The sequence below is a fragment of the Halichoeres trimaculatus genome, unplaced genomic scaffold, assembly GCF_033239565.1.
Source record: "Halichoeres trimaculatus isolate MK-OKI-2021-1 unplaced genomic scaffold, fHalTri1.1 fHalTri1_scaffold_24, whole genome shotgun sequence".
NCBI lineage: Eukaryota > Metazoa > Chordata > Actinopteri > Labriformes > Labridae > Halichoeres > Halichoeres trimaculatus.
In genome coordinates, this window is record NW_027437202.1 from 4698160 (window position 1) to 4720745 (window position 22586).

General features: G+C 43.4%; 1 protein-coding gene across 5 annotated transcripts in view; it reads left to right on the forward strand.

The window, feature by feature from the left end:
- ncam2 (neural cell adhesion molecule 2) overlaps positions 1 to 22586 on the forward strand; it is a 224407-nt gene that overhangs the window by 131395 nt on the left and 70426 nt on the right. For 2 of the 5 annotated variants that reach the window (XM_074664594.1, XM_074664592.1), the window contains exons 1-2: positions 15983 to 16105; positions 20962 to 21036. In XM_074664594.1, the coding sequence (XP_074520695.1) occupies positions 16030 to 16105; positions 20962 to 21036 (151 nt within the window). In that variant the 5' untranslated portion in view covers positions 15983 to 16029. Of the gene's footprint in view, positions 1 to 15982; positions 16106 to 20961; positions 21037 to 22586 lie in introns of those variants that run through there. The other 3 variants (XM_074664590.1, XM_074664591.1, XM_074664593.1) reach the window with 2 other exon arrangements.

A 22586-nucleotide genomic window follows, 5' to 3' on the forward strand; every position in this document is an offset into this window, starting at 1 on the left:
CTATAATTGCCTCGTCAATCTCCACCAAGCCCAGCTCTTATCGCCGCTGTCACCGTTAAAGGTCTGAGGGGTCAGCATGTTAATTTGAAGCAACTTTGGCTTCACTTGTGCTTGTTTCTTGCTTTGGAAGCATCTCAGTCAGAACAACCAAGCTGGGCTCCTGCAAAGCTCTTGCAGCATAATTAATCCCTCAAATACCTGTTTCTATCATATCTGTGCATCCATCTGTTGGCATCAGATCAGTCAGGATAAAAGGTCACGAGTACGCAGGCAGTAATTAATTCTGCAATCTCTATTAATTAAAGGGAAATGCGCCTCTCCTCATTACGCTCAATTTTGTAGCATATATTTTGCTCTCTGCCTGAAAAGCAGCCTCCAGTTCCTTTCAGCTGAGATGAAATTATACTAACAGATGATGAAAGAGGGACGCCGGATGCAGATGGATGGTCTGAAAAGAGAGCCATGGGGAAATGGGAAGCACGATGGAAATCCATCGCTTTGGTTGTTATCGTTTAGCAGGAGCCGAATTGAAAGGGGTTTAAGCTTTAATAGCCAGGTTAAACCCTCCCTCTGTGTGTGAGCATGCTCAGTTTTGACAACAACACAGAAAGTTAATCAAAAGGTGTCTCAGAGGTTTGGTGGACACTCAAAGAACTGCAGCTTCTCTCCTTTAAGATTTCCTTTTACAGTCTGAGAAATCACACTTTTTGACGTGTTGTAGCCAAAACGCTGAGCCAGTTCCTCCAGAAATTGAATTCTTAGTCGGAAAAGGTCTCCAATTTGACCTTGGTGAGGGGGGGGCTGTTGGCGCAGTGAGAGGATTGGGAGCAGTTTGGTTTGCAGATGCAGGCAGGGTGCCAGGATGGAGCTTCTTTGATATTCACAGAAGCAAAAAGGATTGGGTGAGGGTGCAGCACATGCTGTTGAGAAGCATATGCATCTGCCACTTCCTGACCTCGCCGACACTTCAAAAAGTCGTCCAAAAATTAAAGAACAAGTACTTAGCCCTGCAGTGACAAAGTATGTGCAGTTCAGTAAAAGAAGCGGGAATAATAAAAGTTGCTGCTCAGTTTTCAGGCTGCCCATGTATGTGAAAAACACCGTCCTCAACCCACTCGAGTGTGGTGTCAAATTCAGGCATAATGGCCCTGTTAGCAGCGCATGACCAAACATTATTTTCAGAGTCTTGAACGGTGGTCAGCCCATTAAAAGGCCACAGATCAGCAGGCTGTCTGTGAGCTCTGCTGTTACTGTCATTCACCTCTTTCACCTTAATTGACCAGCCCTGACTGTCAGGTCACACTGGCTGAGGTCCAAAATATTCATGATCCACCACCACCACCGCGGACCAGGATTTCAGAAAACCTGGAGGCAACGTGGACTCTCGACCCCTGCATTGTTGCAGAAAAGCAAAACAAGGGAAACTCGATCCAGACGTGTTGGATTCGTTAACTGTTCAAGTTCAGAATGTCAGAGCAGCAGTGGCGTGCTGAGTCTGCCTTGGCTTCATTACCATCATTGATTATTCCAGCCTCATCCAGAAATTATCATCCAAGCACCAATCTGTGTCTGGTTCCAAACAAACAAACAAGATCCTTGAATCAATTCTGGTGTGGAAGCACATCTACATCCCATTGGTTCACTCTTTTTTTTTGGCAGTGTTGCCCTTTTTGGATGAAGTGCACGGGGTCATCATTGTAAAAAAGATTTTTTTCCTAATTAATCTAAATCAAGCCAGCCATGAATCCATTCCAACCAGCTTTATTCATTGAGTACATTTACATTGAGTCTAAAGTCTCTGCGTGTCTGACTTAAGTGCGACTGGAGTTAACGTCTGTGCACACTTAGTTTGTTTCTTTCAGGTGTTTTTTTTTAATCAGTGATCTGAAAAAAAAAAAATCACGCACAGACATCAAAAGGTACAATGTTTAGGTACCTAAACACATCTTTGTGATTGCGATGGAGTGGAAGAGTAGCCAATTTTCCATGCTGGACATGAACACAGCATTGAAAGTTTATATATTGAAGGATAGATAAGTTAAAGTGAAAAACTTTGGGATTTTATTATTACCAAATTAGTATTTACTACCACATAAACACACACAAAAGTACCAAAAATTGGTACCACTAAGTACCAATACTGATTTCCAGGTACCAGTATCATTTCAATTATGAAAGGGACCCCTCCTTACCTTGCACACTGAATCTGATGCGTTTATTTTTGTACCAATTGCGAAAACTTGCAGTATGAGAAAAATAAAATTATCAAGCAATTGATCCTGAGCAGCAGCTGTTAGTATGTTTGAGCGCAAGGGCACAAGTTTTCATTCATATGTGTGAATGGTCAAACTACCCGGGAAATGAGCTGGACGGATGTTGACGCAAAAAATCAAACCTGCTCTGAAAAAGTAATGACAGACGAAAGTTTCGGCATGAGTGTGCAAACATAGTTGACATAAAATGAGATTGAATTTCTTTTGTAATGTGCAAAGACCTTAAGAATTGCAAACTCAAGTCCCCATCTCTGGCTCGATCATCTTGGGTTTTTTGGACCATGAGGTGAAGGTGATCAGACTTTAGTGATGTTTTTTTTCTCTGAAGACAAAGAAGCAAAAATCCTCTTAAACTTAGGATGCTTTATAAAAACTTGAAAGAAGAAACACTTGTTTCTCTGCTCTGCTTTATTGATTCTCAGCTTTAGTACCATGAGAAATTTCTTATAAAACAATGTAAACAATCGTACACTGTGGTTACAATTGATCCTCTCCAATGCAACCAGCACTGAAAGCAGCTCCACTTTACTGCCTTGACAATCAAACACAAGCTCTGTCTTATTGATTTACATAACATATGCAACCAAGCTCTTGTAATCCCTCTGTGCCAGCAGAGCCACTGTACTCATACAGCACGCTTACGCTCAGCTACATCATGTTATTGCCCACATTTGACTGATGAATCTCTGCTGTGGGAGAGCTCCCATTAGATATTGTCAGCTCCAGGCGAGGTTGCTGCTGCTTGTTTGGAAGGAGTGATATTCTTCCAGAAGCCCATCCAGCAGGGAAGGAAGCTGCCAGGAGAGAAGAATGCATGGGACAAGACCCAGTTTCTATGGAAACAAAAGAAATGTAAGAGGAGTTGGGAGCAGGAAAGAGGGATGAGAGAGGATGTGTTGGAATGTTTTTGAGACATGATCATGAAAGGATGTGTGGATACCATGGATCGCGGCCTCCCCTGTGGCCACAGCTGTTATTTATTCATCAGTCATAGGTACGGCTCAGCAGCGCTCATAGTTTGTGACTCTGTGCGAGCACACACAACAAACTGGATGCAACCTCATCCTGCTGATGCTCTGACGCTGTAATTCATCATTATGCACAGCACAAGCAAATCTTCATCAGGACTTAAGTCCCTTCCCACGATCAAGGGGCTTATGCACAACAAGCGTGTGCCCCAGCCTGAATCCACCGTTCAAGCTGTCATTCACCACACCTCCAGGCTGCATGTAAACAAAATTTTCTTAAAAGTGGAAAAACCAAAAAAAAATAAAAAGGGATTCCGGGCAAAAGTGGCAAACAGACCAGGCTTGGTATGAATAATTAAACAGGCAGCGCCGCTGATAACAATGGTGAAACCGCAGCTCATTAACGCTGTGAAGTGAGACGAGCGATGACTGGAAGTGAAACTGTACTCCTTCTTTTTCAACAATGGTGTGAGATATTTTTACACCGTCACTGAAAACACACAGCTTCAGAAGCTTCACCACTCTGCCTGGATGGCGGCGCTTGTTCCCAATGCTAAAGAGATTGTTCCCACTCCTCTTGTGTTGGCTCTTCCCTCAAACAATTGTTGCGTCAGAGCCGCCCAGGATGCCGATTGTCTCCCGGACGCTGAGGCACAGCTGTGGGAGCCCTCTCGTCCAACAAATAGTATTAAGAACAACAAAATTACAAACAGCAGGCGGGGAGAGGATGTAAACCCATGGTGGAGGCTGGGGACAAATTTGCATCTTTTGCAAAGCAGCAGGGGCTCCATCTTTAAATACCTAACCGCTGGTGTGAGGGAGCTAACTTTCATCTAAGTGCAACTCAGGTGATAAGGAGGTTAATTTGTGTTCAGACAAAATCAGGACGTGATTCCTCTTTTACTTGCAGAAGCTTTTGTTGAAGAAAACTTCGTAGACTCCTTTGTTGTCAGGGATAACTTAAAATATAGTGTGTGGACAGCTGCCACACATTTGATATAAAGTGATGCACTCAAGAGGATTGAGCAGAAAGTCTCAACGATGATTTGTTCACTCCAGCTTCATCGTAAAACCTCGCCTGAGCATTGCACTCATGGATAACTTCTGAGTCACAATCAATAAGCTTTTTTCTCTGATCGCTCCGTCAGCAGCACATCAGCCTCACAGATGTGACCCCAGAGAAGTAGCCACTTATGGTTTGTAGCCACGGCGTTCCCATCCTCGCCAAAAAACATGCAACCAGCCTGTCCACTCCCCTCCTCTGCTGACCCAACACCCTGCTGATCTGCTCCCACTTTCGTGTCCCCTTCCAACACTCCCCCGCTGACACGTCACCTTTTGTGGAGGATCAGAGGAAGCAAAAATTGCCAAAATGGATGTGAAGCATTTTTGGATGAGGCCGTGTCAGCTTGGCGCCAACACTTTGGCCTGTATTTACGACTCATTTTCCGTTGGCTATCAGATGGGTGCACAAATCAAGTGAACCCTGCACTGTCCTCTACAAAAGGAAAGGCAGGGGACTAGTGAACGCAGGAACCCTTTAAAGTTTAATATCCTTGACCAGGATCAAACAGACCCTGATAGATGGGCTGAGAGTGTGTGTCATTAACTCGAATGAGCAGAGACGAGAACCGTGGGGGCATTTTTATGAGCACATCCGATTCTCCTCCTCCTTCTATTCTGATTTAGACAGCTGACATGACTCAGTTGGCTTTGGCGCTCCATTAAAAGTGGAGTACCTGCAGCAGAGCTGGGCTCTGTTATCTTTCCCCTGCTTTTTTTGGAGAGTTTACAGTCGCAGCGGATGGAAAATTGCTGTCATTTTGATGCATTTCTATCGACTGAATCCACTCTATTTGCACACAAACACGGCTTCGTTTGTACATCTGCACAATGGCAGCTCTTATGCCTGAGAACGTCACCTCAATCACATCCAAAAAGTTATAATTTCTCCTACATGCTCGTTTATATTCATTCCTCTTTTTTGGTATTTTCCCCAGATTCTGTTTAATCAAATTCTGCTCCTCATGTGAACATTATTGAAAGCATTTCATTTGCCAATTAGCCAGCTGCTCCCCAGTTAAATAATGAATATGCTAATTCTAAAGCTGGGGGATATGTTGTCTTTTGAGTCAGAGCAGCGACGATTATCCTCGTCGGGGATCCTCACAGTGGTTTGTGTTTGTGGAGCTGCAGAAACTCATGTACTTCCTTATATGTGCGTTGTGTGTTATTAGCTGGAGCATGAGCATAGCTGCATGGATGTGTTTGGTTGTCTCTGCAGGATTTACGTGTGTTTTCATGTGATTCGCAGAAAGTGTGTACTCACAGGAGTTTTACTGCAAAGCTCCCCTCCATGCATATTGATTTGTTTGCCTACCTTTATCTCAGCGGGGCGCTGAGTGCATGTTCCTGACAGTTTTAATTGAAAGCCATGCAGAGCTGAGTCTATGTATGCAGATGCACACGCTCTGCTATCATCCATCAGCTTGCAGGGATGGAGGAGGGGTGGGTGGTGTTGGTGGAGCTGCCCATGAGCTCAGTGACAGATTCTTCTTTAATGTGCTTACTGCAGTGCTCAGTGCCAGGGCTGAGTGTTTGCAGCAATCATTCAACACACATGTACTGTACCTTCATACGCAGTCAGACTATTAATTATCGCTGTCGCCTCATGCATAAGAGCATCTGTCTGTCCGTTTGTTTATCCTCACTGCTGCAACAGTTTTTAATCTGGAGTATCTAAGGTGTGATTGACTGATACATCTTTCCTTTGTCTCTAACAGGAAATACACTGCGATACCTAAGATATCAGCAGCGCACAGATACAGTATTGGTGTTTCGATTAGCACTCCCACAGCCCGTCGTTAGATGCTCTTAAAAACGTTCTCCAATGTCTGAGAGTGTTCTTATATTTCAGTACGCCCGCCTGACTTTACCGACCTGATTTATTGTGCTCTTCAAACAGTCACATGAGCATTTTTCATCGTGGTTGTAAATTATCCATTAGCATAATGGATGCTTTTGTTAGTGCCTGGTAAAGGTCTAGAGACGGAGGCTTTTCTTCTGAGTTTTTTGTGGAAGGCTTTTTGCAGGTTTGTCAGGTTGGGTAAAATGGTTTTTCATGCCAATCACAGGCTGTCGGTGGAGGAGAAATATCAAACAAAACTACTGGATTAAGGAGACAGGAAGTAGAAGAGGAATATCTTATCATAGGCTTCATAAATTGCCATAAAATTTGCACCAAGATTGGGATCCTCAGCAGGGACGGTGTCAGGTTGTCAATTTAGGGTGGGCCAAACCAATTTTGGGTGGCCCTTAAATTTCAAAAATCAGCAAATAACTACTACTATATAGATATAGTAGTGTTAGTATGTATGTTTTAAAGCAGATTTTGATGCTTTTTGATCTTTTAATATTTGATAAATCTCTAGCGCATCAGACAACAATGGCTGTTAACGGTATTGGCGAAAGAGTGGCGCTCTGACGCACCAATGGGCCTCATCTTTCCATGTATTATAGGCTGTAAGAGCAGCAACAATAACTACAGTTAAATAAAAGACAAAAATCTATGGTTTTTACCAAAATCATTCTCTAGCCCAGAGATTCCTAAATTGTTGAGCTGCCACTAGGGGGCGCACAATGTAAGTGTAATGGCATCTGAGTATCAATAAATGAATGCATAAGTTATTTTAACACTTTTTTATGGGGGTTAACAGTCTAAATATTTAAATGTTGAATTTTTGCTACATAGTAATGACTGCTATTCATCGCTCGGCGGCCATACTTGACTTTCAAATATCATTATTACCATTACCATATTGAGACATATAAGTGAGTTTCTCAAGAGCAAGTGAGTATGATAAACTAGAAAAAACAGATTTGCAAACTTGGTTTAGTGACAGGTCTTTAGGAGTTGGCTGTGGAATATTTTGCTTGCAAAAAGCAGTAAACTGTCATTTTCTTATCAGTCTTTTTCATTTTTTAGTTTTGAGGAAATATTCCAAGGATACATAGCTTTGGACATAGTGTCATTTTTACAACATTTAAAAAAAAAAAAATTAAGAAAAAAAATGATGTGGGCCTGGGAACCCCTGGCCCACCCTTGATGCCACCCCTGATCCCCAGAGGATACAAACTTGAGCCATATTCAAAGTGTTTCTAAAACTTTGTGCTTGAGAGAGATGTCACTGGTTGTTGACTGTGCACATTTCGCCGTCCGACCCTGATGGAGGAGCAGTGTCGTAACAGCGCCGGAGGGGTCAGACAGAACAGGGCGGGAGAGAAAGTTTGAGCTGTATTTAAACTGGCGTGATTTCACTCAACGGCGCCCGGCCCTGGCATCCCAAATTCCCTGGTTGGCCAGACCTCTGTGACAGTTGGTGGCAGCTTCTGTCAGATGCATCGCATGGACAAGCAGAAAAGTGTCAGCGAGAGCGACAGAGGGAGGAAGGGAGTGAGCGAAAGACAGACATGATATCCGAGAGGAATCAGAAAAGGTGAGCTGGCAATTCATTGCACAATGAAGCAAGAAAAGAGGAAGATGAAAGGCTGGTTGAGTAGAATTAAGGGTGATGGGTAGAAAGGGAAATAGAAACAAAGAAGTGTGCTGGAGTGGGAGGAATTGGACAAGCTGAGGAATGAGTAACACAGGTTGAGCCTTTGAAGCACTGATCTTGAGATCAGAGAAGTGAATGCCATTAGCTCAGGGTCTGACTCCCCTCCCTGCAAATCCCAACGAACAAAAACCATCCTAATTATTCTCCTGTTTCTTTAAGAAAATCCTCTTATTTCACTCATAAGTGGTGATTTCATGAATGGAGAGCTCCACTATTTCATTCTAATTGGCTGTACATGTCAGGCTATGCATTATATTTCTTCACTGCACTGTAACAGCTTCGATTTTAGTGTAATTCAATCCCGACATGTATGGACTCATTATAAAAACACGTCAGATCCAGCCTTGTTCCTCTATGGGTATTCATCGCCTGTTCAGTGTAATTGGGATTTAAAACCCAATCCAATTCATACTGTAATGGAGCGCAGGGCATTATCCCATTCAGGAGCAGATTCACAGAATGGAGTCATTGAAATTTAAGTGCAGGGAATTCCATTTAGCCGGGAATTCCACCTTTAATGGTGTGCACCGGTATCGTCATGGGACATGCCATCGTAATTAGAGGCTGTTGACCTTAAACCTGTGAATTTCATCAACGAAAGGCTGAAAGAAGACGTTTCTGACTTGCCCCTGAGCATAATCCCCTGAGAGAGCCTTCCCTCTCCAGCCTGGCAGGAGCCGCTGACCTCTCCTTTGTGACTGAATTAATCCACAGGCCTCAGATAATGGCCATGTCACAGCCACTGGCTGGATGCGGTGGAGAATAATCAGCCCACCGCCGTGCCATTTCAATCCCCGCGGTAATGATCGCGTCGCCACAGAAGGAAAACACGCTCCTTTGCTCCCTCAGATAGCTCACCTCAGACATCAGCGCTGCAGATGTAAAGCAAAGTGATGCTTTCTTGTGACTTTGTTTCTCAGAGAAGACACAGTCAAATCTTTTTTGTGAACTTGTGATTGAGCTTTTTGGTCGCACTGACTGGCAGAATTGCATATTGTCAAACAAAAAAAGAAAGTCAGCTGAGAGCAAATAACAGCCTCTGCTCCAGCTCCCAGTTGGGGATGAAACACAATTGTGTATATTTTGTGCTAAGAGGCAGCAGCATTGTAAATCTTTACTTTGTGTTGGGGACTTATGCTTGAGCTGCTGTGTGAGCAATCTGAACATCTGAGTAGAAACAAAAAACTTTTCTGTTATTGCCAGAGGGAGACTGTGTCGACACAAGCTCTGAAGCAGAATCACGCTCCAGTCGTCGGCTCCTGACTCTGGATTCAGACCCCGGTCCGCACCAATTAATCATCATTGCGTCATAAAGCAACATGCTAGCTATTGAGCCTCTTCAGCTTTTCAGCTCGACTCCACTTCCTGTGTGAATATTCAAATGTTCCACCCGTGTGTTCTTAATGTCAGTGTTAATAAGCAGTTGTTGAAGGTTTCGTTCCCAGTCTGACAATCAGCACGAGTCTGATCGCAACCGTTCTGCCGCCCACGGGATCCAGTGTGTCACCTCATCTTTTCCTTACCACACACTGCTCCTCTGACGAGCTAAGACTTGATAACCACAGTCATAATTATTGTGATTTGTTTGCGCTAAAAACGTTAATAAACAGCGTTGATCCAGGGCGGGAGGACGGAGAACAAAGAGATGGATTACTTCTATTTTTGTTTCCCCCTGCTGCCTTATCAGAGATGAGAGAATTAAAGGAGAGGAGTGTTCAATGTGGGGAGGATGATATCAAAAGCAAACCTTTCTCTCCATGTTTGGAACACCCACATACCTTCTTTGTGAGGCTCTTTCTTCTGGTGTTTGAGGTTAGTCCTGGCACATCCTCTGCTTGGATTTGTGCACCGTGTGGCCTCAAACTGCAATTCGTCTTCTAAAACAGCAAATTAGCGCACAGCGTTTTGTAAGTTAAGCTCCTTTTCATGTTGGAATCATGATTATTCATATGCATGAAGACCTCTGTGAACCCGCGCTGTGTTGCTCATCTGTCTGCTGGAGTCCAACAACCTGCGAGAGTTCCCTCAGCACCGCCTGGAAATCAGATACTGCCTCCGAGGCCTTTGGGTTTTATTACTGAATCACTCTTTGCCAAACTCAATCGAGTCACCTCCTCCCACAGAAGCGGAAAAGCCTCCCATCACTCGTGGGTTTGCACAATCCCAGGGTGCTTATAAAGGGCCGGTGAAATAATCAGCTGAGACCCTTTGACAAGATCAATCTGTGGTGTTTGTTTGAACGGGAGGAAATTTAGAATTTCTGGGATCAGCGGAGGCAAACTTCTCGCCCACTTCATGAGTCTGTTCCCTTGTGGAAGAAATCACTCCAGCCCCCCCTAAAGTCTGTTATTGGGAACTTGTAGACAGTTATTTGTTGTGATGCTGTGCTGCAGTGCTGAAAACAAAATGTAGCTTGTTGTCTGAGGTGGATTTAAGTTTATGCGTTGGCTTCCACTACAGAGTCATGTGTGTTTTAAACTAAGTGTAGCCTGCCGTTCAGCTCTGGGTGGATTTCAAACATGTTCCATCAACATTTAAAGCAACATAACAACTATTTAGGCAGTTTTACTGCAGTGGGATAGGCTCTATGCCTTATTGGTTTGGAGCTTTGCAGGTAATTTGCTAACAGTAGCTAGCCTGAGCTAGAAGACTTACTTTAGTGTTTAAAGTTGAGAGCATCAGGTCAGTCATACTTTAAAGTCAGTTTAATCATGTGTATATACCTCTCACTTCATATGTTTGTACTTATATGAAAACACAAGATAAAACAAGAGATCCCCCTGATACAAAACTCTTTTACAAGATATGTGCTAGCAGGTAGCATACATAGTTAGAGCTTCGTTTTTCCAGCAAAATATAACTTTCATCAATGAACAGTCTTGCACAAGTGAGTCATTTTTCATCCATTCAACATGTTATATAGGTCTTAATCTACCAAATTGCTATAGAATACTTTAGAAATTGCAATGATATGCTAGCGGTCAGTACAAATCCATAGACTTCGTTTTTCCAGAAAATATCAACTTTTATCCCTGGAAACACAAAAACGTGTAAAAGTCTCGCACAAGAGAGTAATTTTTAATCCATTCAACATGTGCTAGCTTGATGCTAACATACATGGGAATTCTATTAATTTGCTAGCGGTTAGCATACATCGCGTCTTGAAAAGGATACCTATCTACGATCACACATAATCTCCTTTAGCGCGTAAAAAATCAGGCTATTACCCGTACAGCAATAAGGATAACACACCGTTTTGGATAATTTGATGACAAACATTTAATATTATCATTCAGTAGCACGGCGCTCTACAGTGACTGGAAGTTTACATGCCACACAGCTTTTATGTCAATTGTGTATAAAGTCCATTGCTAGGATGACCCGATATGCCGATGATGCTCTCATATTTTTCCAAAATGTACTTCAACTCAACCTCGGGACTGTATTTGAAAACAGAATCACTGCCGGGTGACACTTGAGTGCCAAGGGGCGTCCTCTCATTAATATATATTTAATCAGCTTGTCTGTATTCAGAAAAATGGACGGTCATTTTAATTGGCTTTATTACCATAATTATTTGACGGGAACCTTTTCGCCTTGATGGATGACCTCATTAATAGGTAGAAGAAACTCAGAAACTGTGCCGCTCCAGCGACTCATTAACCCCGTCAGAGCTGCTCAACTTTTTCTGTTCTCTTCATGTTACACGCTAACACCTGAACAACATGTCATCAGCATTCAGAGCTGGTTTAAAGACAGGTGAGGTAAATTTAACTTTCTTCTTTTCTTCATCAGTGTTAATGTAGTTCTTTATGAAAGTAATGGAAGATCAAAGCGGAGTAACTGGAGCTCACATCCAAAGATTCTTTTTCAATTTGCACATCTCGGTGAAGCTGGAGAGTGGTGCCCTGAAAGAATCGAAAGACTCTATGTGAAGCAAATCAACCTGTCAGACTTCTCTCTGCAGGGAAACCACACGGCTGTACGACGTCATGTGTGGGAACCAGAAGAGGAGTGGTGGGGTGACAGAGATAAGGACAAATAGGACTAATAGATTGGACACAGAACGCTGAAGTGAGAAGAGAAAAGGAAAAATACCAAATAAATGGTCAAAGCTTCTGTTTAACTTCCACTGAAGCATCATTCTCCTGGGAGAAGAGATAAGGATATTATCTCACACCTTTGCTTACAGGCTCCATTTTTCTCCTGTTTCCATAAATACTGTATGAACACAATATCCCAGCAAATGGGATTTATTCTATCGTGGTGTGATGCTCCAGTTTGTGCACAATCCGGGATAGAAATCATCTCAGCGATGGAGGATAAAGAGGACAAGGGTTATGAGACAATTCCCAGGTCATAATGGAGTCTGTTTGCCTGGGTGCAGCTGCAGAAACTCCATGAATATTTTCATGCTTGCTCCCGTACATATGTCCTCCTCCTCCTCCTACATGTGGAGCCACATGTCTGCCTGCCTGTTTGTGTTCCTCGTGCGCAATAAGATGTCGTTTGTTGGATTGCTTCACCGGCACCTTTTGACATCGCGGCGCTCTGATTGCACGCCAGCAATTGAAAAGTGGAGCCATGCCTGTTAACCCCTCTTATTTCTATCATGGCCCATGATTGCTTCGCCACTTGGAGCTTGGCTTTTTTCCCAATTGTCAACTCATCTGCCCTCAGATGGAGCCTCAATTGTCTGTCTGGCTTTCGTCAGGTTTTGTGCTTGATTTGCGGACTGAATGGAACATCACTGTTATCATCCTACAGCTAAACTGATGGGTGCTTTAACTGCATCTGTGTGATGTTTGGATGTTATTGGTAAGATAGCCAATAACTCGACCCTGAGACCTCTGAAAGGTTCCCTGAGAATTTGAGATTACATAATCCTTGCGTTATTCCTCCTCACCTCTCTTGAAGGTTGCTGACACCGGTTTCTGACACCGTGTGAACCTCGCTGGAGGCTCTGTTATTATTAAAATCTTAAAACCTTCCTTTGAAAGTCATAAAGATAAGTCACAAGGACTTTGGTACACAAAATGAAGCAAACTATTAAATATAAGTCTCAGGAAGTATCAGGTATCTTCAAATTACAGGTAACAGACAGAAAAACTGCAGCTTTTATTAGACGCGTAATTAAATCTGTTTGACAAAAGCAATTTTCAGAAACATTTCAGAAACCAGCAGCCAGAATTCTGTATGAATGTAGTTCTCCCTCCGGCTCATTTCATTAATTCACCGACTGGCCCGGAGGCCGTCTGCTTAATTTCTCCCATCTACGAATGTCACGAGCCGCAAATGCGAAAGCTTTAAAAATCCCAGCTAATCAAACCTGCGAATGTTTGAGTGTTACTGTCATGAGCGGGGAAACAGCAGCAGCTCATGCATACATGTATGTACAGAAAAGCGTGAGAATCTGTTGTTCTGACCACCTGCCAGACCAGATCAAGCCACTTTTTTACCAATCAGAAAAAAATCACACAGCTGTCTGCAGCTTAACATCCATGTGAGAGTGTTTGTGTGTGTGTTAGAGTTTTATTTTTCTGGAGGTTTGTTTTTTTTAATACTTTTTTTAGCATCCAGAGAGGTCCACCACAGCCTGCAGCATAAGAGGCTTAAAGAAAGCAGACGCAAATCACAAAGCAGCCCCGAATAAAGCGGAGATAGAGAGAAAGGTGTGCAGGAGTGGGAGGGAGATAATAGGTATAGCTGTGGGTTGTGCCTGAGACTGCACACGCGGGCCAGATACTGTATGTCTTCACGATTGGATATGGTCGGCTGAGTCGAGCCTGCTTTCCCTCGCAGCTTCTCTTCTCTCTTCTGCAGCATGAAAGCAGGTTTGTTAAGCAGGCAGACAGATAGAGTACAAAGAGCACATGTGGAAACAAACAAATTTAACATTGACGACTGCACAACAGCTCCGCCCTGATTCTGTAGCTCCACTTAAGACTGCTTGCTCTGAATCATATCTCATCAGACTTGGACTCCATTTCCCAGGATTCAGTGTTCAGGAGATCTTTGCTCATCAAATACACTGGGATTAAAGTTCTCCAACTCTAGATGGATTTCCATCAGTTGGAAGAAGCGGAAGGGAAAAAAAAGTTGCACGTGCATTAAACATGATTTAGTTTTGACTATCCAATGAAATCGTGACGTTGTTGTAAACCAATGAAGTCAGCCAGAGCCTTGCTATTAGCCAATCAGAAACAAAGGAGGGCGCGCTCACCACTGCCCTGAAGGAAAGGATCTGAAGTAACTTGTCAGACTTCTGATGGCAGCATCATCACTGGAGCAGGCGGTGTTCAAAAAAAAAAGTACAAAAGAGTCCACTGGTATGAGGGGACGATGTTAACGGATAATTAAAAAATAAAGTAAAAAAGCACTATTGTCTGTCCCATGTGCGGCTCGGGTCCCGACACGCATCGGCAGCTTTACTCCAACAGTAGTCAAAAAACTTGTGCTTTCCTTTGCCCCAATCACCATAGCAACACCACTTAGCCCCTCGCCTCTTGCTGCTCCAGCTCATGTGCACCACCCATGAACCTTCTAATCGTGAAGGAAGAATAATAATCAGTTTGAGTACATTACAAACTGAGTCAAGCTCTGCAAAAAGTTTCAGTTTTATTAAACAGATCAAAACATTTAAATTAAAGGAAAAAACAACAATAAATGCTCGAAACCACCTTGATTCCATACAATGCTAACGGTCTTGATATTTAGATAGTCTCGGTTTAGTTTTCTTACAACTTCACTGCTGTATTAGAGAAATTAAAGGGCTAATGCAGCATTTAAATCAATTGTAGGGGACTGTTCTGAGAGTGTGGTGCAGCCTACTGCAGGGGGAATATGAAGAAGCCTGAAAAAGAATAAGTCAAAAAAAATATTTGTTGCTTTAATCCCTGAATACAAGACAAACATTATCATCAAGATAATTATTTTTACGTTTGCACGTCTTGTTTCACCGTCTCCCCAGGTATCACGCACTTTCTTCTTTAAAGGAAGCTTTTAAAGGAACTAAGAAGCCTCTTTAATCCACATTTGTCATTTTCATTTGACAAACTCAGTTTTATTATTCAGTTTATTCTCACGCTAGGGCTCCGTCTTCTTTGTCAGCGTGCTCTGAGGGATCCCAGGGTTGTTGCACTTCCCGAGGATCCTCCGTTTATATTTTCTGCTCCTACTCAAAAGGGGATTATCTTTAAAAGGAAAGAAAGTGATATACAGTAAGCAGTTCAAATAGCGAGGCAGAGTTTTGATTTGGGGCTGTATTGCATGAATAAAATGTGAGATTAGTGTGGTTTCCTCACTGCCAGTGCAGGGGTAGTAATACAAAGAGTGAGAGCGGGGTTTTAATAAACAGGAGTTTTCATTTCACAGAGAAATCACTGACATCTGCAGTATCCCTCAGCACCTCCTGCCACTACTCACCTGAGAGACTTTACAGCTTTAAAGAGTGCTGACTGCGAAGTGTTTTTCAAGCTAATTCAGTCCCGGAAATCATTTTTACTGCATATGCCAACACCTTTCAAGAAATGAAAAAGCAACGCAGGTTTGGGAGAATACAAGCCGTAGAATTGTAATTAGTATTTTATCTCCTTCCTTCTTTGGATCTTCCTTGACCCTCTCTTCCCTCCTCATTCGCTCTTTCTATCTCTGAATCCCTCTATAACACCTTCACAGCATCACAGACAATTAAAGCAGAGCATCCCTTTGCCTCAGGGCCAATCTGCTCTGTGTGCTTTAAACATACACACACATACAGCCTCCCACCAGCCTCCCACAGCGATCAAAACATACACATATAACACACACAAAGCATGTTCTCTGTGCTGCCTTTCAGTCAGCCATGGCTTTAATTTGCTTCTTTATGAGAAACAGGATTACAGAATCGCATCATTCTGTCTCTGCCAGCTGATTGGACGCTCTCCACCCCCCGTCACTCTCACCTCGCTTGAGTCTGCTCTGTTTAGTCACACTGGCTTGTTTGTCTGATGTGGAGAAATTATTTTTAAGACATTCACCCACGCACCTGCTCTGTAGCTGTGATCAGCACTGAGGTCACCTGACCTCCTCACCTGCTCCTGCCTGCCTCGTTAGGACAGCTAGGTGCTGTCACCCTTTGACAGGAGGACGTGTTGTGTCGTTTTCATGCTTTTGTAGTTTTTGTATTTGAACATGGAGCTTCCAGCCTTCAGCTCACGACCTGTTTGTCATTACTGGTTGGCCAGCTCACCTCTGACTGTTCCTGTCTGTAAGTTATCAGATGCTCCCTAAATTGGTGTTGGGGTTTGAACTTTTCTTCTACTTTTGCACCTTTGGATGAATGATAGCATCTTAGATACGAGTCAGCCTTTGTCTGTTGATTTCTTTCAGCAGAGCTCTGGAGTCTCACTTTTAATGATTTAAAATGTAGCATTTCGAACATTAGCGCTACATAACTACATATAAACACATAAACTTGTTGCTTAACATCCTTTTTCTGTGATCCATTTAGATCTGAACCGGGAAGTGGGGAGTGGGTATGATGTCATCTTTGGGTTAAAAGCATTCCAGTAGCCGAGTCGGAAAAACGTACCAAATACGGCTGATTTATGACGACAAACACTAGTCAGACATTCTAAATTCTCTAAAATAAAGAGATTATAACGGGAGCTTAAGTACTGTTTACATCTGGGCAGCCATCTTTGATTGTAAACTTGGGGGTGGTGTGGATCCCCAACTTCCCAGTGGGCGCTCTGGTTGAAATTTCCCACTCGGAACTTGTAAATTGAACTTCCAAACACAAATGGGACACACCATTTATGGTAGCAAGTGATGGTGCTTATGGGAAACGGAGTCTTTATCCCAGAATAACACTTTCATCAAAAGTACAAGGTGCTCCTTTCAGGTGCTGGTTCTAATCATGTTCTTCCGAGGAACTGGATCAGTTTAGGAGCCAAGTTGGGGCGAGGTCATTGTGTCACCATAAAACGTTAGTACGTTTCCACATACGTAGCTGTTTACCTAAAGACGCTCTTGTTATATGGAAGCCTTGTCAGAACCCAGAACGTGATGTGAAATGTAATTTAAAAAAGAAATTAATAAAACCCAAAACATAAAAAGTTTTTTTGCTAAAAATGTAACAACTTGTCACATTTCAGGCTTAATTACATTTTTTAAATTACATTTTGGGTCTTCGTTGTGTTTCTGGCTCTAACAAGCTCACAAAACAACAATGGAGGAGCTCATTGTATGCGCGCACTGCTGCTTTAATTTCCCCTTCATTTCATCTCCAACAAAATAACAGAGGACTCCTTTCAGCAGCTTTTCTTCTGTAAAAATGGCTGTTTTCCTTTTTTAAAAAACCTGTGATGTCACCAGCACATGTCGTATATTATTGAGTACTACATTATCATCTGCATAACTGAGAAATATAGTAAGTGGAAAAAGCAGTTTGTAAGTTGTCTGCTTTGTAGAATTATATATATTTGCTTTTTTGTTTAATGCTCCATTGTTGTTGTTTTGTTTTGTTTTGTTCTGCTTTGTTTCTGTTGTGTGTAGGTTAGTATATTTGACTGTTTGTTATTGTTGCAGTCTGTTGGTATCCTCAATCATAATCAACCTGTAAATCATAAAAAGATGGCTGTTTTCCATCGCTGAACGTGGTTACAGTTACTCCACCCCTGACCCATGACATAGTGGATGCTTTGCTCTAGCCTGACAAAGAGTTTGTGCTACATAAGCACCAGTTAATGGCATCTGGAGCCAGTGTCATCAGAAATTGTAAGTGCAGAGACTTTGAGAGAGGACGGTCTTGTTGATGTCTAAAATTGAAGGATAAGTCTGTAGTGGCTGCTTCAGGACGGCTGCGTTGCTCTTGTGTTACATCTTTTTTTGAAGAAGTTGAAAAGTTTTTGTTAAATCAGAAATAAAAGTTGAGGTCATCTCTCTCCAACCTTTCCTCGAGCTCAGGAAAAGTTTCCGCTTATGTAGCGTATTGACCATCATGGACACCTTACAAATGGCAATCAATGGACGCTTGTCTTACTCTTCTTGTCTCCAAAGCTTCTTCTAATTGGAGCTGATAATTGCTACCAGGCTCATAACATATTGACCCGTGCTTTGCTGTGCTCTGTAATAAGCAGCAGACTAAAAAAAAACAAAAACACTCCATTTCTGAAAATTGATATAATTAGCATGTCTCTTTGTGTGGCCACCAGGCGAGACAGTGTTGAATAAACAAATTTTCCTCTGACATATTTCAAATCCAGCCAGCCTGCTCATTAAAACGTCAATGTATACTCACCAAGGGGACTGCTGTGTACGTATCAGCTGAAAGTTGCCAGGCGAACAGTTTTATTTTGCAGGTTGAAACTTAATTATATGATTCACTCACAGAATGATTCACACACGCTGCTGTTTTCAGGAGCAACTTTTTCTGCTCTGTGACAAACACAACGACCAGACCGGGATCAATTAATAATTGAGAATCGTTAAAGCACTTAAAGCACTGGAAGCAATCCACCTTAGGTCAGGGGCGGGCTGCAGGTTAAATAGACATGATTAATCAATGCCAGACGAGGATCTGCATCCAATACACACAATGGAAGCAGAGAGAATTACTCGTACATGCTCTGATACTCAGTTTTATTCCTGGTTTTCAACAGGAGATGTTTACTTTTAATCCCTGGCTCAGATGTAAATTCGTCTCCCATAATGCAATGCACAAAGTGAATCGAGGGGCTGCTCATTAATAGCAGATGGTGTCGGAGCAGCTTCAAAAACTTAATAAATGCACTTACTAATGGCTTGGTATTAATTTTGCAAACTTTTGATGATTAAGAGGTGGATTTGCTTCGCTTTTCTAACACGGCAAACATTTAATCACTTTAAATTCAACATAAACGACTCAAACTTGGAGCCTTGCAGAAAGAAGTGCACATTTGCAAAGCAGGTGTGTGTGTAGGCTATATGAGCATGCTCTTTCTATCCAGTGTGTGTGTTTGTGTGTGATCTCCCGCCTCAGCTGCGGCGTCACCCTCCTAAAACGATCACATAAATTGATAAACCAGCCTCAATCTCATTATGCGGCCTCCTCAGGCGAAGGTGGCAGTGCCCCTCTACTGCCATCTATAGGCGGCCTCCGTGCATGACAGATCTGACAGATAGGAACCTGAGCTTCAAAATGACGCTGCTGTTGGCTGCAGCCTCCCGCCCTCCCTCCTGGGAAGCCGCAGATAATCATTTCATCATTTCCTCAATTATTGACAGGCGCCCGGAGCTCCACTGTTAAGTTTCCAGCGTTGTGGGGAGAATTAACATCCATTAGGTTATTATACAGCCTGTGTGTGTGTGTGTGTGTGTGTGTGGTTTGAGCCTAACAAGACTTGCAGCACCAGGATGAGGAGCCTCAGATATGACAGCCTCATCAAACATCTCGCTTCACTTGGCTCTGTGGCGAGACTACCGCTGCGTCGAGAGGCTGCGGCCTAAAAATGACCCGCTCCCCGCTGAGCTGCCAATCATTACTCATCACATTAGACACCCAGACACACTCTTCAGCTTTGTCTCCCCGCTCACACTCTCACTCCCTTTGTCTGCCTAATACTTCTCCTTTTTATCTCTATTTTTGCAAATCCACATCAGGCGGTCTCCTCCCTCCCTCCTCTCCTCAGACCTCCCCTCTCAGCCCACATTGTTTAGCCGTACAGTGATGCTTTCAATGGAGCATGGACAAATGGCTTTTGATTGCAGGGTTGGCTCAGCAAATTCTCTCTGCGCTGCCAAGGACTGCGAGGTTTCTGTCCACTCTTACAGTTATTAAGATGTCTTCCAGTGACACGTCTGCCGAGCTCCTTCTCCTGAACGTGGTCGGCTCTCAATTTGTCTCTGAGGATATAAAGACCCTTTCTCGACAAGGAAAATACCTGCATGATGGAGTTATTTACCAGTTCCTGTTGCATCCCAGTCAGACTTATTCCTTTGTGGGGAGTGATAAGTGTGAATAGCATTACCTGGCGCTGAAAGGAAGCAGTCCATTGTGAAAGTGACAGGCTTGTCAGGTACAGACATGTGCCGAATAAAAGATATCTGAGAGGAAATTGAAAATAATCTGTCCTTTTCAGCTGACACAAAAGCACAAGTTATTGCTAAGTTTTATTGTTAGCATTGAGAGATTTCTGCATGTAGGACACACACATACAGTGGGGAAAATAAGAATTGAACACTTCAACTTATTCACATGAAAAGAAATCACAACGTTCAGGTCCATAAATAATGATTATGTGGAGGTAAGTGCGATAACACAGGAAAAAAGTATTGAACACGCTAACTGAGACTCATCTAACACTTAGTGGAGAAGCCTTTCTTTGCAATGACAGCTTCCAGATGCTTCTTGTTTGTTTTAACCATTTGAGAGTCAACTTTGCCGTGTGCTTTGGATCGTTGTCCTGCTGGAAGGTCCAGCCACGTCTCATCTTCATCATCCTGGTGGATGGCAGCAGATTCAGATCAAGAATTTCCCCATATATGGCTCCATTCATTGCTCCATCAGTTATATGAAGTTTGGAGAAACAACCCCATGCCATGATGCTTCCACCTCCAAACTTCACTGTTGGTGTAGTGTTTTTTGGCTGATGTGCAGAGCCATTTCTCCTCCAAACATGGTCTGTAGTATGACAGCCCAAAAGTTCAGTTTTGGTCTCATCTGACCAGACAACATTCTCCCAGTATTCTACAGGCTTGTCAAGATGCTGTTTAGCAAACTTTAAACCAGCTTCAACATGCCTTTTCTTGAGGAATGGAGTCTTGCGGGCTGAGCGTCCATAGAGGCCATGGCGGGGGAGTGCATTGCCTATTGTTTTCTCTGTAACAATCGTACCTGCTGCCTCCAAGTCTTTCTGGAGCACTTTCAGGGTGGTTAAAAAGTTAATACCAATGTCTGGTAGAAATTTCGTTTGAATTGCATCTTTGGAAATAAATGTAATGAGAAAAAAGTTGACACGTTCAATACTTATCCTCACTGTAAAAAGAACAGGAAATGGTTCATGTGTGGTGTTAATATCTTGTGTGTGAAAGCAGTTTTGTGTGATTGCATCTGGAATAACTCAACTCTTTTCTGTGTTGCAGCTGCCCTGCAGGTGTCCATATCCTTGAACAAAGTGGAGCTAAGTGTCGGAGAGTCCAAGTTTTTCATCTGCACAGGTATTAACACACACACACACACACACACACATATACACACATGCTCTATTGTTTATTCTACATTGGTGCGTTGGAAGCAGGTCAGAGTCCCAGCTGGGGGTCTTAAAGCAGCCCTCGTGCAGCCTGTTTGTCGTCCGTATGGCAGCAATCGCTTCACCATCCTTCCCGTCCATATGGTGGGTGACTGTTTGACCCAGACGCCCCTGCCCCTCTTGTCCCTCCCCGCCGATTGTCCTCTTTAAACGGTGTATCAGCACCACAGAAGCCGACGCCGGTGCCAGAGGCTCGGCGGGGTGGCGAAACACTCTGGCAGGCCTCCGGTCTGCCTCCTGCTGGCTGCCTCTTCTTCTCCTGCCAGCCCACTCAGCGTGCAGCTCGCCGCCAAGGGAGCGGAGACACGCCGGGAGGAGCATTGAGGGGGCGTGGAGGTTTAACATGTGCCGCGAGAGGCAGGAAAATGGAGGTGAATGGACTCAGAACTGGCGGGAAATGAAAGGGTGATGCTTTTATTGTGAGTAAGGACAGAAACTGGAAAGAATGGAGATGCTTTGAGGGAGAGGAGCGTTGGAGGTGGGAGATAAGTAGCCACCATCCACTGCAAAGTGTGTGGGAGGAAGAGTCTGTGTCACTTGTCTCTTTCTTTTGCCCTTTCCCACCACGTAAAAAGCTGATTTTTTCTCCCTAGCATATTCACGAGCTCTCCTGCCAACCAGAGTGGGCTGAAAAAGCAGGGCAGAACAGTCAGCGGCAGAAGCCTGCAAAGTGAGTCGTTTTGGTTTGAGAAGAAAGTTGGAGAAGGAGCAGGGAGGCGGCGGTGTGGTGATGTATGATTTTACCAGAAAAGGCAGAACAGGGAGAGGAACCTGTGTGAAATCAATTCTCCCGTTCGATACAAATCTTTCTTGTTTCAGAAGTTTGCAAAGAGAGGAACTGCAGCTGGGTAAAATGATAGAAGACCTCATTTTACACAAGAGCTCACAACTCTTTCTGTAGTTCTGGAGAGCAGTTTGAGGTCACGGTTTGGTCGGATTGGGGTCAAAGCGGCGGCCAAAAAGAGGACCGCGTCTGTGAAATCTTTGGCCTTAGTTCTCTTTTTCCAGCAAAACTCAAAAACACTCCTTTAGATTGTTCTGCTGCTTTAGCTCTGGGTGTTTCTTCCTCCTTCATGAATATTTAACGTTATTGTGAAACACTACACATCATGACGTGGAACAGCGCTGCCGGCGGAGGGAGAGCTGGTTTTTACTGTTTATCCTCACAGCCTCCATCTGCAGAGCAGAGTCAGCCAGATGTAACATATGTAAAGAAAAAACTGAGACGAGAGAGAAGAGGAGAAAACACCAGGAGAGAGGAAACAAACATTCGCTCAGAGCTGCAGAGGAGGAGGAGGAGGGAGGAGGGGACAGCGTCTTCAGAAAGTCGTCGTCTCTAAGTGGTCTGCGAGAGAAAACAGCATTTGTGTCGGTGTCACCTTCCACCTCGACTGAGTTTGTCTTTGTGTTTGTTTGTTTCTATCACAGCTGTTGCGAAAGGTCAGGGACGTCTTTGTG